The following is a 16241-nucleotide window of genomic DNA, read 5'->3' as shown; positions in this document are numbered from 1 at the left end:
CAATGGGACGGGCTAATTTCAATATTCGAGAGAACTGTTCATTTAGCTGGTGACTCTGTGTCGGAACTAAAATAGGAATTTCCGGAATATTCAGACAGGCCCAATCCTCTTCTGGTACAATCCGGGGTATTATGTACTTCATGTACCTCACAATATATCGAGAGGGATATTTTCACCCTTGACGAGACATTCCCCTGATGACGAGGAATTTTTGAGTGGGCGTTAACGTTGGGTCCGTTTACTAAAAAATGACCCATTTGAAATGTGTGAGTGCGTCTATACAGAACGATAAGTATCTCTGGAGTGATTATAACGAGTCACTCGGAAAAACCCAGAGACATTTTAGAAATAGGGGAAAGTGACCATGCTTGATACTGTAAAATGATGTCCAAGGTTTGTGATTTTTTTCTGATTAACACACAAACCGAAGCGATTCTTCCACTATGACAAAAAAATGTCTCACTTATTAGGTTCATAGTCCTTCCTCACATAGTTCCTGGAAATCCTTAGATTTTCCTCAAGAAGAAAATGAAAATTCAGTGGCAACTTTTATACAAGTCGGGTCCGGGGCCTTCCTGTATAATAATTGATTCGACAATTCGGAAGCCCATTTTCACTGCAAAAATTTCACCGAATACAAAAAATTGCACATTAATATTTAGACGCAACTCTAATCTATTTGCTTAAATCGTTTGTACGACTGGTTTTTAGTTTTAAAATTTCTTTTATGTAATTTTTCTAAGCCGTGTTTTTATGACATTAGGGTGCTAGCGAAAACCATTTTTTCACTTTGAGTCCATGAAAATGTCACTCTGCTTTCTTAAAATTCAGGCAACAGGGTTGAAGGCCATGTCAATTGTCGATAAAATTGGCGGATTTCAATAGGTGTAATTATGAAAGAATCACATCTAATGATAGAGTTGCCACAATTAAATTATCATTCATGGACCCTTTTTAAAATATGGGATGGACATAGGTAGAATTTATGAATTTGTCACCACCCACAAAAACAGTGTCCCCAAGTAAAAATATTTTTACATAAATATTAATACTGATGAACCCTCTATGTGCCTATCATAGTAGTTTTCCTGAAAAGCGACATTAATTAAGAAATACTTATAAAATATCATGTATCAAAATTACAGTTTTGGACCTATTTTTGATTTTTGCTACCTGAAACTAGGAAAAAAGAGCTAGGATCCTAATTTTTTTAGGAAATGTGAGGCTTAGCATTAGCTATTGAAATATATTGCGATAAGTCATAACTATTGATTAACATAGAAAATAAATAGTTATTATTAAGCTTGGATCGTATCAAGCATGGGCACTTTCCCCTACTGTGCTTAAAAATCTTGACAAAAATTATTTTATCAAGATTTTCATTGTATCCTTTATAAGGGCCTACGGATTTCGAGAGACTTGACAAAGTAATTTCGAAAAAGATTTTTTCGGAGTAAGTATCCTTAGAGGTAGTCATACGAAATTACAATATTACAAAGATTTGTAGCACTTCCCAAGACCTTTTATATTCACTTTCGATGACTGAATTCTGGCAATTCTAAATGGAGTTACAGATATTTCAAGGTTTATTTTTGAACGTACTTTGAAAGTGATGAGTCGAAGGTGTCATTCTTTTTTCTTCGGATAAATTAGAGCAAAATTTGAAATTCCGGACAAATCAATTTAGAATACAAAGCCTCTGGCACACCTTTTAAATCGGTAAAATTTCATGAAATCAAAATTCTCTTTCTTTCTCAAAAGACTCGCATAAGTCTATCCTTACTCTATCGACTCCAAATTGGACTGAACGAAATTTAATTTGGTGTGATGTTCAAAAGAAGAAGAAGAGTGAAAAATGCTAAACTTTTATAAAGAAAGGGATGTAAATTTCGTTTATATGAAATTTTCTTGATCTAAAAGGTGTGTCGGAGCTATAAACAAACAATTCTTTTCAAACTTGATAATTTGGACCGACAGAGCCCTTTCCGGAAGCCGTTCCGAATAGTGTATTGATGTCCTACCTCCTCTTTTGTTTAATGAATAAAACTCTTAAAACAAACTTGGAAGACTGTACTGTATCTAAAAAAAAAACTTTAATTAATACTGAATTTAATTTAATCTGCAATTAAGCTAAACTAATTCTTGCTAAATCACAATACTTCACCGATGAAAAGCTCCATATTTTACCGAATACAAACATATTTAAATATTTTGTATTTGGATACATGCAGGATTTTCAAAAAAAAAAGAAAATAATAATAATAATAATTTGAGCAAAAGAAAATTGAGCGAGAGCTTTCCAAGTGACCCTCCTCAATATATTCCAATCATTCACTGTGATTCCTCATATATGATAGAGGCAATATGGGGAGGCCTTAACCGTCCAGTGCAGATGGTAATTGATTTGAAAATTCATTGAAATTCAAATCTCACAACCGGACGGGACAATTTCCAGGATCTCCGGAAGCTGTTAGCGCCATCGAGATCTACCAGTCTGCTGGCAGTTGCGAATTTTCATGAATCAAATACCCTGTGAATCATTGCATCAAACTTTCAGAATAATTTAATACGATTTTCCCCTTCATATCCATTCATTGCTATCGTTTCAATCTATCTCTACGGGTAAATCAATTTCATGTAAAGGTGTGCCTTTTCCCGCCAAAACCCCCTCCCACACGACGCCCTTGTACTTCTAATTAAAAATTAATTTTTAATTCTTTCGGTCGAAGCAAGGAATGAGATCAATTGAAGAAACCACGATTGGTTGTTTAATTTATGAGAAAGAATGTATTGCGAGTTCAAAGTGTAACTGGAAAACTCTGAAAAATCACCTATAAAGCTAAAAAGAACAACGTTCAAACGTTCAATAGTAGAAATAGTAATGCAATGGCTTAACCCGTTTACCTTATTCATAAAGAACAATTATTAGAACTGAATTAGAGGACTAATTGAAGTATTATAAAATAGATTTTAAAGTTTTATGATGATAAAACAGAATATAAAGTTTATAACAGAACTGTAATAAAACATCCCGTCTGACCATACGAACCATAAAGCCATAAGGCCTATCTTTCAAGTCTTAGTTTAAAAAAAGCTCACAATGTATTGCGTTCGTAGCGGTGAGCATTGGAACTAAAACAAATACTGTTGCCGTACATATTGGTCAGTTGTTAGACACCTTAAAATGTTTAAAAGTGTAGGGTAGATGTGGGTGACTTTACCACCCTACGGTTCATTAGCTTCTCTTCAAACCTAGCACTTAAGGACAGTCTTCACAATCCGATCCAGCATGTCAGATCTATGAAGACCATCCTGAATCTGAAGCCTTGCAATTAAAGAAAATTATATGAACAGGCAAAGTGGCAAAGTTACCATGGCCTTTACAAAGGAAAGGTCACTGAGGGGTCGTTGCCCTCCTCCTCACTTACATGATTCTCAAAAAATTAAAACTACTAAAAATTGAAGAATACTAAAATAAAGCTTACCAGGACATTTCACTGAAGAAAAGCGCCCTTATTTGCTGGAAAAGTCTTACGAACTTTCCCAAAAGCTCGTAAGCATTTAATTTGTAATAAAATTGAATTTATGGTGATTTTTTTAAAGAAACAGTGCACAAAATTTAATATTTAATACTTCAAAATAGTTTCTTTTTAGGGGACTTTGAGGAAGATTTTAATCAACTTTTCTCAAATAAAAGTGTAATGTTGTATTATAAGAGCAGTTAAGTAATCCTAAAGTTTTTCACATCTGGCATCAAAATTATTAAAATTGATACAATAATAATTTTTTGGCGAATTTTTCAAAAAAAAAAAATATTTTCGTAAAAATTAAGACACTAATGGCATCTACACATTGAACCAATTTCTGCCCATATTGTAGCAAATTGCCTACGCATGTATGGGAACAACAGTCAAGTGGTCATAAGATTTTTAGTATAATGGTGTCTACATAGTAGAAGCAATTTTCGTTAAAAATGGCCTTTTTTAAATTCTGACGTTTCTGCCTACAAGGATAGGGGAAGTGGGGCACCTTTGAAATAGGGAATTTTCACCTATTTTTAAATAAAAAGGAGCCTTATCGTGATATACAGTGAGTGTCAATAGTTTGTTGCCTAATGGATGTTTGAGAAATCAAGTGAAAAAAATGATAGAAAAAAATACTTTTCCAATTTTTTCTTTTTGCAGATGAGTTCCTTGTAATCCGTAGATATTATTTATAGTTTTCAAAAAAAAAATAATTAATTTTATTTCATATAAAAAATAATTGTTTTCCAAAAGTTGGTCATTTTTGAAAAATCAAAAGTTTGTTGCCTCATTAAAAAAACTAATTCAAAATGGTGAAAACGTGCAACCAACTTTATGTAAACCGGTTACATTTTGAGCTTATGTCATTTGATAGGCAAATGGTGGATTTGTACATTTTTAAGGCTGTCAATGTTAAATATATAGGTGTAAAAGTGATGATAAATAACAAGAAATAATCAGTTTTTTGATAATTCTTAATTTAGGTTATAATGGCAAATTACAAAAAGTTGAAAGGTGGGATATTGTCCAGAGATACTGCTGGAAGGAATCGGTGTCGCTTAATTGCCAAATTTTATGAAAATTCATGAAAAGTTATACATAAAATGGTCAAATATTACAGTTATGAGGCACGAGTACATCTGAAAAACGCTACTGGTAGACCCAGGGTTTCGACTCAGAAAGTCGATAACCGCATTCTAGGTATCTCTGATAGTAACCCCATGATGTTTGCTTCAAAAATTCAGAGTCGGCTTGTTACAGAAGGCATACAGGCTTCAAAACCAACCGCAAATTAATGAAAGTGGTAAGAATAATTACTTGGTTTGCAGGTTTCCATTGGCAAACAAAACCAATCTGGTTAAAAGGTTGTAAATTCACTTGGAGCATGCTAAAAACGTAAAAATACAACCTCTTACGCAGTTTGGTTTTGCTTACCAATGGAATCTTGCGAGCCAAGTACCTATTCTTATATTTTCTTTCATTTTGAGTTTGATTTTCGAAGCATTTGAAGCCTGTATGCCTTCTGTAACAAGCCGACTTTGAATTTTTGAAGCAAACATCATGGGGTTACTATCAGAGATACCTAGAATGCGGTTATCGACTTTCTGAGTCGAAACCCTGGGTCTACCAGTACCGTTTTTCAGATGTACTCGTGCCTCATAACTGTAATATTTGACCATTTTATGTATAACTTTTCATGAATTTCCATAAAATTTGGCAATTAAGCGACACCGATTCCTTCCAGCAGTATCTCTGGACAATATCCCACCTTTCAACTTTTTGTAATTTGCCATTATAACCTAAATTATGAATTATCAAAAAACTGATTATTTCTTGTTATTTATCATCACTTTTACACCTATATATTTACCATTGACAGCCTTAAAAATGTACAAATCCACCATTTGCCTATCAAATGACATAAGCTCAAAATGTAACCGGTTTACATAAAGTTGGTTGCACGTTTTCACCATTTTGAATTAGTTTTTTTAATGAGGCAACAAACTTTTGATTTTTCAAAAATGACCAACTTTTGGAAAACAATTATTTTTTATATGAAATAAAATTAATTATTTTTTTTGAAAATTATAAACAATATCTACGGATTACAAGGAACTCATCTGCAAAAAGAAAAATTTGGAAAAGTATTTTTTTCTATCATTTTTTTCACTTGATTTCTCAAACATCCATTAGGCAACAAACTATTGACACTCACTGTAATTTAGGTGCACAAATAAATTGAGAAGCTAAATTACATTATGATATGGCTTAGTTCCACTTAAACATAGGAGAAAAATCCCAATTTCAAAGGTGCTCCACTTCTAAGGGGACATTTTCTTTAAAAAGGCATTTTTAAGAAATTTTTACTAGTGTGTAGAGGCCATAAGAGAGCATTTCCATTTCCATTCAATTTTTAATCTATTTTCTGAAATTTTCTTAAAAAACAGTCCTCTTGATGACTATATCAAGCCTTCAGATCACGAAATCAAAAAAACTATGTTTTAAAACACATTTTTCTTTGTCTGAATTTCCATCAGTGAAATGTATGAGACAAAGATGGGTCCAATGTACCATCCATTGGAGAATACCCACAATAAGATGGCAAAGTCCATCAGGACTATGAGGTAGCGGTCCTGAGGTTAGGATCACAATTGTATGTAAACCCAGGAAGAAATAAACGTTCAGTTCAGTTTACCCCAAACTAACCAGCTATTACTTCCACTCGGATGCCACAATCAACAAAAGCCTACATTTATAATTTTTTAGGGAATTTTATGGGGATATTATCTCGTCTTTACAAGTAAATTTTAAACCGAAATCTTGTAATTTTCCTTTGTAAGGAAAATACTATGGATCAAAGTTTCGTCTGGTTACAAATGCACTTGCTATGAATTTTATTAAAATATTTTATCATACGAAACAGAAAACAGCTTTATTTTGAAGAAATGTCAACTAAAATAGAAACTAATATTCTTTTTAGGTGTCTTAAATACAACAAATTGAATTCTATTAACTAAACAAAAAGTTGGATCCTAAATAGACTAAAGCTGATCATTGAGATAATTTAACTTGCAAAATTTTACAGTAAAGATATATCCCAAACCGTCATACACGTGCTTAGGAGATGATCAATTCGAGGTTCATTGCATAAATTTCCTTTATCTAATCCCTGAGTTTATTTGTGTCCTTACACCAGTTTACTATCATATAAAAATTTTCAGTAAAATTACAATTCACATGTCAAAATATCAAAATAAGTTTTTTTTCGCAATAAATGAAATTTTCATACATCAAAATCACCATTTGAGGGTATGCTTGAAGGAAATAGCATCGACTAATGCAGTGGGAAATGCCAAAATTAATCTTATATAAGCCTCTAAATAAATTCATCATAAAACACATCAATACAGAATAATTGTCTCTGCCTTTGGGAAAGGAGGAAGTGCCAATGCGAAAATCAGTCAGTCTCAGGTACCAACATAACACAAAACTCATATTTGATTGATTTAATTAAATGGGAACATTTGTATGCTTGCATTGAGAATTTCCAAGCAATAATTAGGAATGACAATAGAAACCATTAGAATGAAAAGCCACTGAACGTCTAGCACTGTATTTTGTCTGAAACATAAACAGACATAGGGGTTATGTCGAACACATTTATATAATAACAAGAGATGGGAATATCGAGTATCAATAACCGAAGGTATAGTTCCACATAACCACCATCGACATCCCTGAGTTACAAATATATATTGATGGAAATGTTCATATGGTGGTTCACTGTGGAAAATTTGAGCAAACACATTTTCCTGATTAATCGTTTAGTAAAGCGCTTCAACGAGCTTTCGGAAAATTTCATTACATTCCACAAGGGACCTGGTTCTCCTCCATTCCTCCTCATTCCCCATTCTCGTCTTTGTCATGAATTTAGCCAATAAACGCGATTCACATTGCACACGCATTGTGCTTCTGGATAGGGCACTAAAAACCCATTCTAGGCCATTCCAAATCATCCCACGCTCCAACTTTGGAAAATTATATTACCCCAGAAAAGGTTGTAGTGCCAAATTTGGAAATTCACACTGATTAGAGTTGGACAAAATTAGTTCTGATTTTAGGTAATTTGCTATTGACGAGGCCAAATGCATTTGAAAGCTTATTCTTTCAGCTACATAACCCTAATTTTCTTTATTCCAACCTGCATTTGAACGTATTACTCTGATATTAAGTTAAACGTGAGGTAGGTGATGTATTCTATTAACAATTTCTGTTTTTAGACGGCTATTTACCTTTTGCAAGGGGTTACTCAAGGTCGAAAATTTCCAAAAAACTTGTTCAAACTTTATGGGTACTCACAAATCTAGAGGTCAAATGGAAGGTTATCCCGCCAATGCCCGCCATTTGCTTTTTAACACCAACCTTGTAACAAAATTCCAAGCGGGAGCGATATTTTTGCCAATATGGCCGACAATTTTGACATTTGACAGCGCGGAAGATTGCTTTCAGGGAAGTTTTTCCTGTTTTTCCTGATTTTAATGAACTGTGATTGTCAAGGAAGTGTTTTTTTGGCTGTTGAGAAAGCTTAATGTATCTGCAATGACATCGTGTTGAGAGAAATGTGTTTTAAAGTGTTATTGTGTGAAATATTTTGAGGAATCTGTTGGCAAGCAGAAATTTGGTGTCTTCTTGACCACTTCCTGGACATCTCAGAAGATACTGGTCCATAATTCTTCTTGTTTTAGTGATCAACATTGTAAAGGAGTCATTTGACACGCAAAAATAATTCATAAAATTGATATTATTGGCTTTTGGAAAATTGAAGTTTGTCTCCTTTTCGTTCTTTTGGGGACAAGAGTACCCATGAGTTTTCCAATTTCCCAGAGGCGGAAAAAATTATTTCTCTACAAAAGTATCATATTTGACCACTAACACTTACAATAAAGTGAGTTTTACTGAAATTCGTTCGCTGGATATGTTGTGGTCCGGAAAGAATTAAAAAAAAAAAGATGAAAATTCTACCTATATAATTCTACCTTTACTCACTGCACTTCAGCTGGGGTCTATATCTATAATTGTCAAAACGATAGCAATCGTAAATGAGAGATTCTGTGATAACATTTGATTCTAGTGATTCTGTATGGATTCCATTTGAGATTCTATCAGAATCTGATCAGTGATTCCATGGATTCCAGGGATTCCATGGATTCAAACTGAAAAATGTGTCGGTATTACATACTTGAGTAACCATTTGACCTTTTGTTGCAGAAAATAAAACGTAGTTTAATTATTAAAATCTCCAATCGAGCCAGAAAGAAGAAAATATTCTAAATCCTAATGCGTACTGATACGTAAGAGCTTCGTAATAACATGTTTCAAAAAGGCCTATAAGATATCCAAGTTCAACTGGGTAGAACATTTTTTGTGTTATTTGCTTCAGAATTCACAAGGAAGTTAAAATTGTGGTAAATTTTAAGAGAAATGCATTTTCCATCCACGGAAAGGTAGGTAGGAAGTCTGGAGGATAGCTAAAATGCAAGATCAAGAAGAGTCTTCCTACCATCTGGCCAGAAATTCCTCGAGAAGTGCAAGAAGCAAGGCAAGAAGTATCAACACAATGGATAAGGGAATTCTGGTCAATGGTAACGATGTTCAGGATTAGTCAGCTGCTGAATGATCAGAGGAAGGAGTGAAGATGCCACAGGAGGAGACTCAGTCTGACCAAAAGGTACTTAAAGGTGTGATTAAGGAGAACTGCATCTTCAAGATAGAAACTTTATAGGAAAAAACGAGCAGAACACTGAGCAAAGAGTATCTGGACAGGGTGGGTAAGCTGAAGATGACTCTACAGGGAGAACAAACTCTTCCGGATGGAATAACAGAAATTTATGGACCAGGAAGCTGTCTGAGCAGCCTCAACTTGTCCTGCAATGGACTGGCTAATAAATGAGAAGATTTTCTTATCTCATGACAATGGTAGGTAAGTTCAATCCCAAATATCCCCAAAACAATTCCCCAAGTATCTATCTGTACATCTGTACCATTTCCAGAAGGGAAAGCCTGTCTGCAATCGAATTCCCGGCATAAGAAAGTCTCCGGAAAGAATGGATCTTAATGGATTCCCGCAATTGCTATTTGAACTAATACTGATCTAGTGGCTTTAAGATTTTAAGACGGATCCACTAGGGAGTGGAAGCTGAGACCAGACTTCCGGAAAAGCCTGTAAAGCATGAAAATCCCAGTTACGGGACTTGCAAAAGCTTTAACTTTCACTTCCTCCGGAAACCAGATTTCAGCGTCTCTGGGGCAAGAGACTGACTTGAAAAATGATATAGAATACCACAAAGCAAAAATTATCTGATTTCAATACCTTTTCAAAAAGAAATTGAGGAAGAAATGGGAAAAATCTCTAGAAGGATGCCAAGAAATTGAGGTTATGTACCTACCTTGTAATTCCTTCACTGATTTTCCTAAAGTTTCTCGTGTTCTGTCGCAGAATTCCTAATCAACTTAATCACTTTCCACATTTCCACTAATTTTCACACTTTCAACAAGGATTTTATACACTTTTCACTACGAAAATTGCGAAAAATCACACAAAGAAACCGACAGAGACAAAAAAGCGCGAGCAACTAGTTTTGCAAGTTTTTGCTACTGACACGGAGCTTGCAACTTGCATGCAGTTTTCCGCTTCACAAAATGAAGTCACCTGACTGCAAAATGTTTCCTGTGCGGGATTTCCTAAATTTTCCTTTGAAATAGTGAAAGTTTTCAAATAAATTCTTTGTGAAAGTGAAGTGGTTAGTGAATTGAGTGAATTCCTGAAAAAGAATACCTGGGGACGATGAAACAGAAGCGTTAAAGGTCAGTGAAATTCTTTATAACCTCTAATCAATTTAATGCTGGAAAATCTCAGTTTTTTCTGCAATTTATCTATTTTTCTACATTCATATGCAATGATTGTAAACAGTTATTAATAATATCACTCTTTATGCAATGGAAAATGGTCTCGGGACATTTTCTCTAGCGATTTTTCCTTCCCAAAAGTGAGCTTTTGAAGCGTCCGGGAAGGCTTTCTTGAAGGGGATCTTCTTCCGGGTGTGCATCGTCCGGACCAGATCACTTTCCTTCTCAGATATTTTCATTTGCATTGTCTCACTGTCCTGAAAATTTCATATTTTGGTGGGATTTTCTCATTTTCTTTAAAAATTGGTGGAATTGTGAAATTGGCGGTATAGTTTTTGAAGTTTCCGATACTCACCACGTGGTGGCGTAGTGCTTTAATGTCAGTTTGTGGATAGCAAGTTGTGTGGAAAGCTCGAAGGAAATAATTCTTCTTCCGGTATTCCGTAATTCCTATGATTGATTTGGGAGCCGAAAGTCTCTCGTAGGTAAGCGTCTCCCCAGCCAGAGCTTGCAAAATCGGTATCCAAGCGATAACTGGGAAAAGATTCCGTCCTAATGAGCTGCCATTGCATTTTCTGTATCCTTCTGATATGCAGCATATCTCACATCTTCCAATTGGCACCTCCCGTACCTCCAGTCTCAGGAGCGAAAGAAGGACAGTTTCATGAACACTCGAGAATCCGTCCTGAATGGTTCTGAAACCACTGCATTCTCAGTTGAAGAAGCAAACAATAATGCGTAACTTATAGTCAAGAAGATAAATTTATGGTCCAAGAGCCTTATCTTTTCACCCATTAGCTGAAAAATTACTGCTTGTGAATTCAATTTGCCAAGGAGCTTCATTGGGGCAGACTTCCGGAATCTCATGGCGAGCTAGGAATGTTATCAGTAGAAGTAGATTTATGAGAGCTTCATGGAAAGTTTGCAGGAGATAGGCGTAGAGAATAACGGGAACAGGTGAATATCGGGGAAAGAAGGGTCAGCTTAGAAAATTCTAGATTCTTCCCAAAGCTTTCGGCTCAGACTCCAAGCCTTCCTCAGTGGTCTAACTTAGTCTTTTGTCGCTTTGTCATAAAGTCAGGGATTTCACAGGGCATGCAATTTTGGGCACTACACTTAATTTGTAATTTTAAAAATAAATATTGTATAATTTAAATTTATGAGTGCTTTCTTAAGAGATTTTTGTGAGACTCACTTAGAAGCTGACCCTTCTTTCCGCAACGTTCACCGGTTCCCATTAGTAGTATAGATATGGATTAATTAAGTCCTCTTGCGTTCCTATTCCTAAACTTTTCTTTAATTTTAGCACTTAAGGATGGTTTTCTCATCGATCGGATATAATAGTAGGATCGATGAAGAAGATCATCCTTAAGTGCTAGAATTAAAGAAAAGTTACGAACAGCAGGGTGGTCAAATCAATCAAAGAGGGTAAGCAGTCATCTTCATCTACGGTTTTTCAGTAGATTGTAGCAGACTGAAAAACAACACAAAGTTCGAAAAATTCTAACTAAATTATTAAGTATCAAATCTAAATTTAATAAATGAAATAGTGAAATTAAGTAGCTTTTGAAAAGGGGTTGTTCAATCAGTAGAATTTTTTTCGATCCCAAATTTCTTTTTTTCGGTCTTCATTTTTTTTTTAAAGAAATTCGTAATTTTTCAATCTCAATTCAATTCAATATATTTTTCATTTCATTTTTATTTAAATGCGTCTTTTGTGTTTTTTTTTATTTTTGCTTGTAATATTACTAATTAAATTCTTGAATAAGTAGATAGTTCTGTATATTAAATATTAGAAATTTGATTTCTTATTAATTTTAATTTAACTACACTTTTAAAACCTTTTTCAAAAATTCTATATGTGATTACTTTTTTTATGTTCCTAATTTTATTATAATTACTTATTCGATAAAAAATATTTGAGAAAGTAAAATCTTAACTTTGGTTTAGAAGTCCAGATATTCTTATATAATCGTGTTATATTTTCTTTACTTAATTTAATGAAATTGATTGGCGAAAGCTCTACGTACATTGCCTTGCCTTAAAATTTTACTTTCAAATTTAATTTTAACCATGTTTAGTTTATTAATTTTGAATTCAGATTGGTTGGATTTATTATTATTTAGATTTCATCAAATATGTTAATTCTTTTTTTTTGTGTTTAAATTATTGAAAATTTCTATAAAGTTAGATAATAATAAAAACTTTATTACTCCAGAGAAATAATGGCAAATTCTCTTCAATTAGAATTCGAACGTTCATACGGACAAACATGTATTTTAAAAATTTGCTTTAAATTATTAAGATGTTTCTTTTTAATTAAGGATTCATAGGGGGCTAATAGCTCGTCATAGCTGAACAATGAACTTGGTTGATATGAACAATAATTTATTTAAAATGTGTAAGTCACCTTAAACGAATGTAAAGACTTGTTGAATATTGTAGCTGAAGGCAATCAAGTTCGATTCTATGTTCAACCCCCATAATTATTCAATAAAGAAACGAACTACAAAGTACAAACCTCTTCAGGTATGAGGACATTGTCTTGCTTGACATTTTACGTATGTCGATGCGTCAAGCTCATTAAATAAATTAATAAAGCTCTGTAGAAAGTCACATGAATAAGGGAATATTTAGTGTGTGCACATGAAAGATTTTTTAGGGAAAATGGGGAAAATTCAGCACTTAAATATAAACAAGAGAAAAGTTGAGTAAGTGGCGCCATCTAAGTTTAAGGTTCTGTTGCGAAACCAAAACCATGTCGAAATTAATTTTACTCCGACTCACAAATTAATGAAGATGGACTTAACAGGGAAAGTTTTGTATAAGAAACAAAAATTTCATTGTAAGCTGTGGCCGGAGTTTCCAGCAAGAAACACAGCGTAACATAGTTACATATGCAAAATTGAAACAACATCCCTCATATTCAACATGGTTCTAATAAAACTATTCACATTGCCGCTATGTGTAGTGCTTCCTCCTGGAACCCCCTGCCACACGATAGCGTTCAGCGTATGTATAATACATACCTACTTATGACTGCAGGAACTGTGAATTGGAGAACCCCCCTTTGTGTCTCCAGTGCAAATGTTCTCAGTGTCCATGGCACAAGAGAACAATAGATGAAGGGTGGTTGTCCATTGTTTTATGTGTATGCACGCTATTGGGGTGCTGAGTGTGCCCCAATATACAAAATAATAGGTTGGAGGGTGGTACACACATATTATGGAAAATGGACAGAATCCGAATCTGTTTAATTATTGAAACGATTCACAATGAATTTGAGCTTTGTATTCATAACAATTTGTACTTCATTCAGCTGCCTTTAACATTTACTGTATACTTTTGTACTTGTGCGAACACCAAACACTATACCCAAAAACCCCCATTTTACCCAAAATACACAATATAATGCTGATACTTCAATATTCTAGCAAAATGCATTATTTAATATTCACCTACATTTCATTGGATGGAAATAAGCTTAAAAAGAGGAGATTGTTATATTACTTTACTCCCTATTCTGTATTAGCACAAGCAAGTCATACTCAAAGGAGCAAAATGGCGGCCCAATTGAATCTTTAGTTAGACATTAGGTTTTACGCAATTGTAATGCTTACTATCCTAAATTGGCATAACGGATTATGGGTTGATAACTATACAGATACAGAGCTTTCGAGTCCCAGCAACGAAAGAGTTCCCTGTTCGACCTGTCGCGACGGTGGCGGCCTCCCAAATGTTCAGAAAGTGGTGGCCATCAAAGAGAACTATTGCTTCAACCGCGTTCGCTTTTTCCCAGCCCGTAAGGATTTACATTGGGCCGAACCCTGTTCCGAACGCGTTTGCTGAACGATGTTCAAACAGGGAACTTTCGTTGCTGGGGTTATTCGAGTGACAGCTGTCAAACATACGAAATATTCGAAAACTTCCCTGTTCATGCATGGATTATCTGTCATTTTCGGTACCATTCACCCGAATATCGGAGCCATCAACAGAATGAGGTTGGGAACAGAACTTTATTTCGTACAAATCGGTATTTCTTCATAATCCGAGACACTTTCCTTATTAAGCAGAATAAAACGAGTATTAATGACATTCAAGAAAGAAGTTTTTTTTTCGATGAATTGTATCCTCAAATTACCATATCCTCCAGATTTCTCATTAAACTTTATTTTAAAATAGTAAAATGAGATCGAACATTTCCGTGTGGTTTAGAATGTCATCTTTATGTTCAAAAATACCGTTTCCAATTTGAGGCCTCTCCGGTTGAGGTTGAGAATCCAGGTCAAGTCAGACAAAACTCACCTAAAAACTCCTTGGAAGTACGAAAATTTAAACGGACGGACGGTTGCACTTGAAGTGAATAAACTCATGAAAAAAAAAACATTTAGGTTAGAGTCAGCCATTTTCGCCATGTAAGCACTTTTTGGCCACCTAAGATAAAACAACTAATTTAAGGAATTTAATAATAAATGGTACTTCTACACTCATAATATGCTCTATTCTACTATTTTAATGGATTATCACGTCTCTTAATTATTTAAAATTCATTTTAAAATAAGTGGCGAAAAGTACTGAAACAAGAACAATTGGTAAAAATGCAAATTTTTCAATGAGATTCACTAAAATTCTCGAAAAGTATCCTAGATATTTAGATTGTTAATTCAAATTATCGTTATACAATAATTCATTTTAGTCTGGCAAAAATTTTACACCTAAGGAGGCCATAAATGCTTAAGGGTGACGAAAAGTACTGACTCTACCCTATTTCGAAATTCCAAAAATTGTATACCAAGATAAAAGATTTTTGGTATCAGGAATAAAACAAAATGATTTCTATGATTGAGAACATAAATTATAAATTCAATTTTAAGATTCAGAAAAAGAGAAGATGTTAGGGACTGGAGTCTAGGGGGAAGTGGGGCACCTTTGAATGTGGGATTTTTCTCCTATGTTTAAGTGGAACTGTGCTATATCGTAATGTAATTTAGCTTCTCAATTTGTTTGTGCAGCTAAATTGTATCTCGATAAGGCACATATTTACTTAAAAATAGGTGAAAAGTAGCAATTTCCAAGGAGCCCCCTTTCAAAGGTGCCCCACTTCCACCTACTCTTTACGATAAAAATTAGGTTCAAATAAAAAAAAAATCAATAGGTATAATACAAATTACCTAGTAACAGAAAAAATCTGAATAAATAATAAAATATCCTATTAAGAAGACATTAACCTCAATTAACTAAGGTCTTCTCCTTCTTTAATTTTACTTTCTGTTTGTCGGACTCACTCGGATCCATGCATAGTCTTGTATTGAATGCCTTGAGACCCTTGAGACAGATCGAAATTTCATATTCTGACGCAATGCATCTGTGGAACTTAAAATGTTTCAGCTAGGAACCAAAATTTCAAGACATTCCACACTTATCGAAACGTCACTTTTGGCATTTTTTCTATAGAATTTTTAAATTTTGCCACGAAAAATAGGAAATCTGAATTTAGTCATATAAGACCGTATATAAAATGAGAAGTCACACTCTGACAGGTTATTTTGATACACAAAAGTTCTTCATCAAACTTTTCAAATTTGTTAATAGGAGGAGGTTAGGCTACTTTAAGCAGTGGGGCTACATTGATATCTGATTTTTTCGACTACAGTAGAGTCTCGCTATAGGCCATCGCTCTATAGTCCACAATTTATCGACCGTTGATTTCAAAACACTGATTTTAAGTTAGGTTATGTTTTTTAGTATGCGAAATTCATAATTATTTTAATATTTTTGGCAAACTTTATTAAGTAGTTGTGATAATTTTGA

General features: G+C 34.1%; 2 protein-coding genes across 8 annotated transcripts in view; both read left to right on the top strand.

The window, feature by feature from the left end:
• LOC129798300 (polypyrimidine tract-binding protein 2) overlaps window positions 1-16241 on the top strand; it is a 712220-nt gene that overhangs the window by 40074 nt on the left and 655905 nt on the right. The window contains exon 1 of one of the 7 annotated variants that reach the window (XM_055841370.1): window positions 10368-10388. The exons of the other annotated variants lie outside the window; for them this stretch is intronic. The gene's annotated coding sequence lies outside the window, so the exon portion shown is untranslated. Of the gene's footprint in view, window positions 1-10367; window positions 10389-16241 lie in introns of those variants that run through there. 7 annotated transcript variants of the gene reach the window in all.
• The window catches only part of LOC129799810 (carboxylic ester hydrolase-like), a 70726-nt gene continuing 63542 nt past the window's right edge, over window positions 9058-16241 (top strand). The window contains exon 1 of the mRNA XM_055844037.1: window positions 9058-9166. Coding sequence (XP_055700012.1) covers window positions 9058-9166 — 109 coding nt within the window. The remainder of the gene's footprint in view (window positions 9167-16241) is intronic.

The sequence above is a fragment of the Phlebotomus papatasi genome, chromosome 1 (genome assembly GCF_024763615.1).
Source record: "Phlebotomus papatasi isolate M1 chromosome 1, Ppap_2.1, whole genome shotgun sequence".
NCBI classification, from domain to species: domain Eukaryota; kingdom Metazoa; phylum Arthropoda; class Insecta; order Diptera; family Psychodidae; genus Phlebotomus; species Phlebotomus papatasi.
The sequence above is the reverse complement of the archived record's forward strand: the minus strand, read 5'-3'. Positions and strand labels throughout refer to the sequence as shown.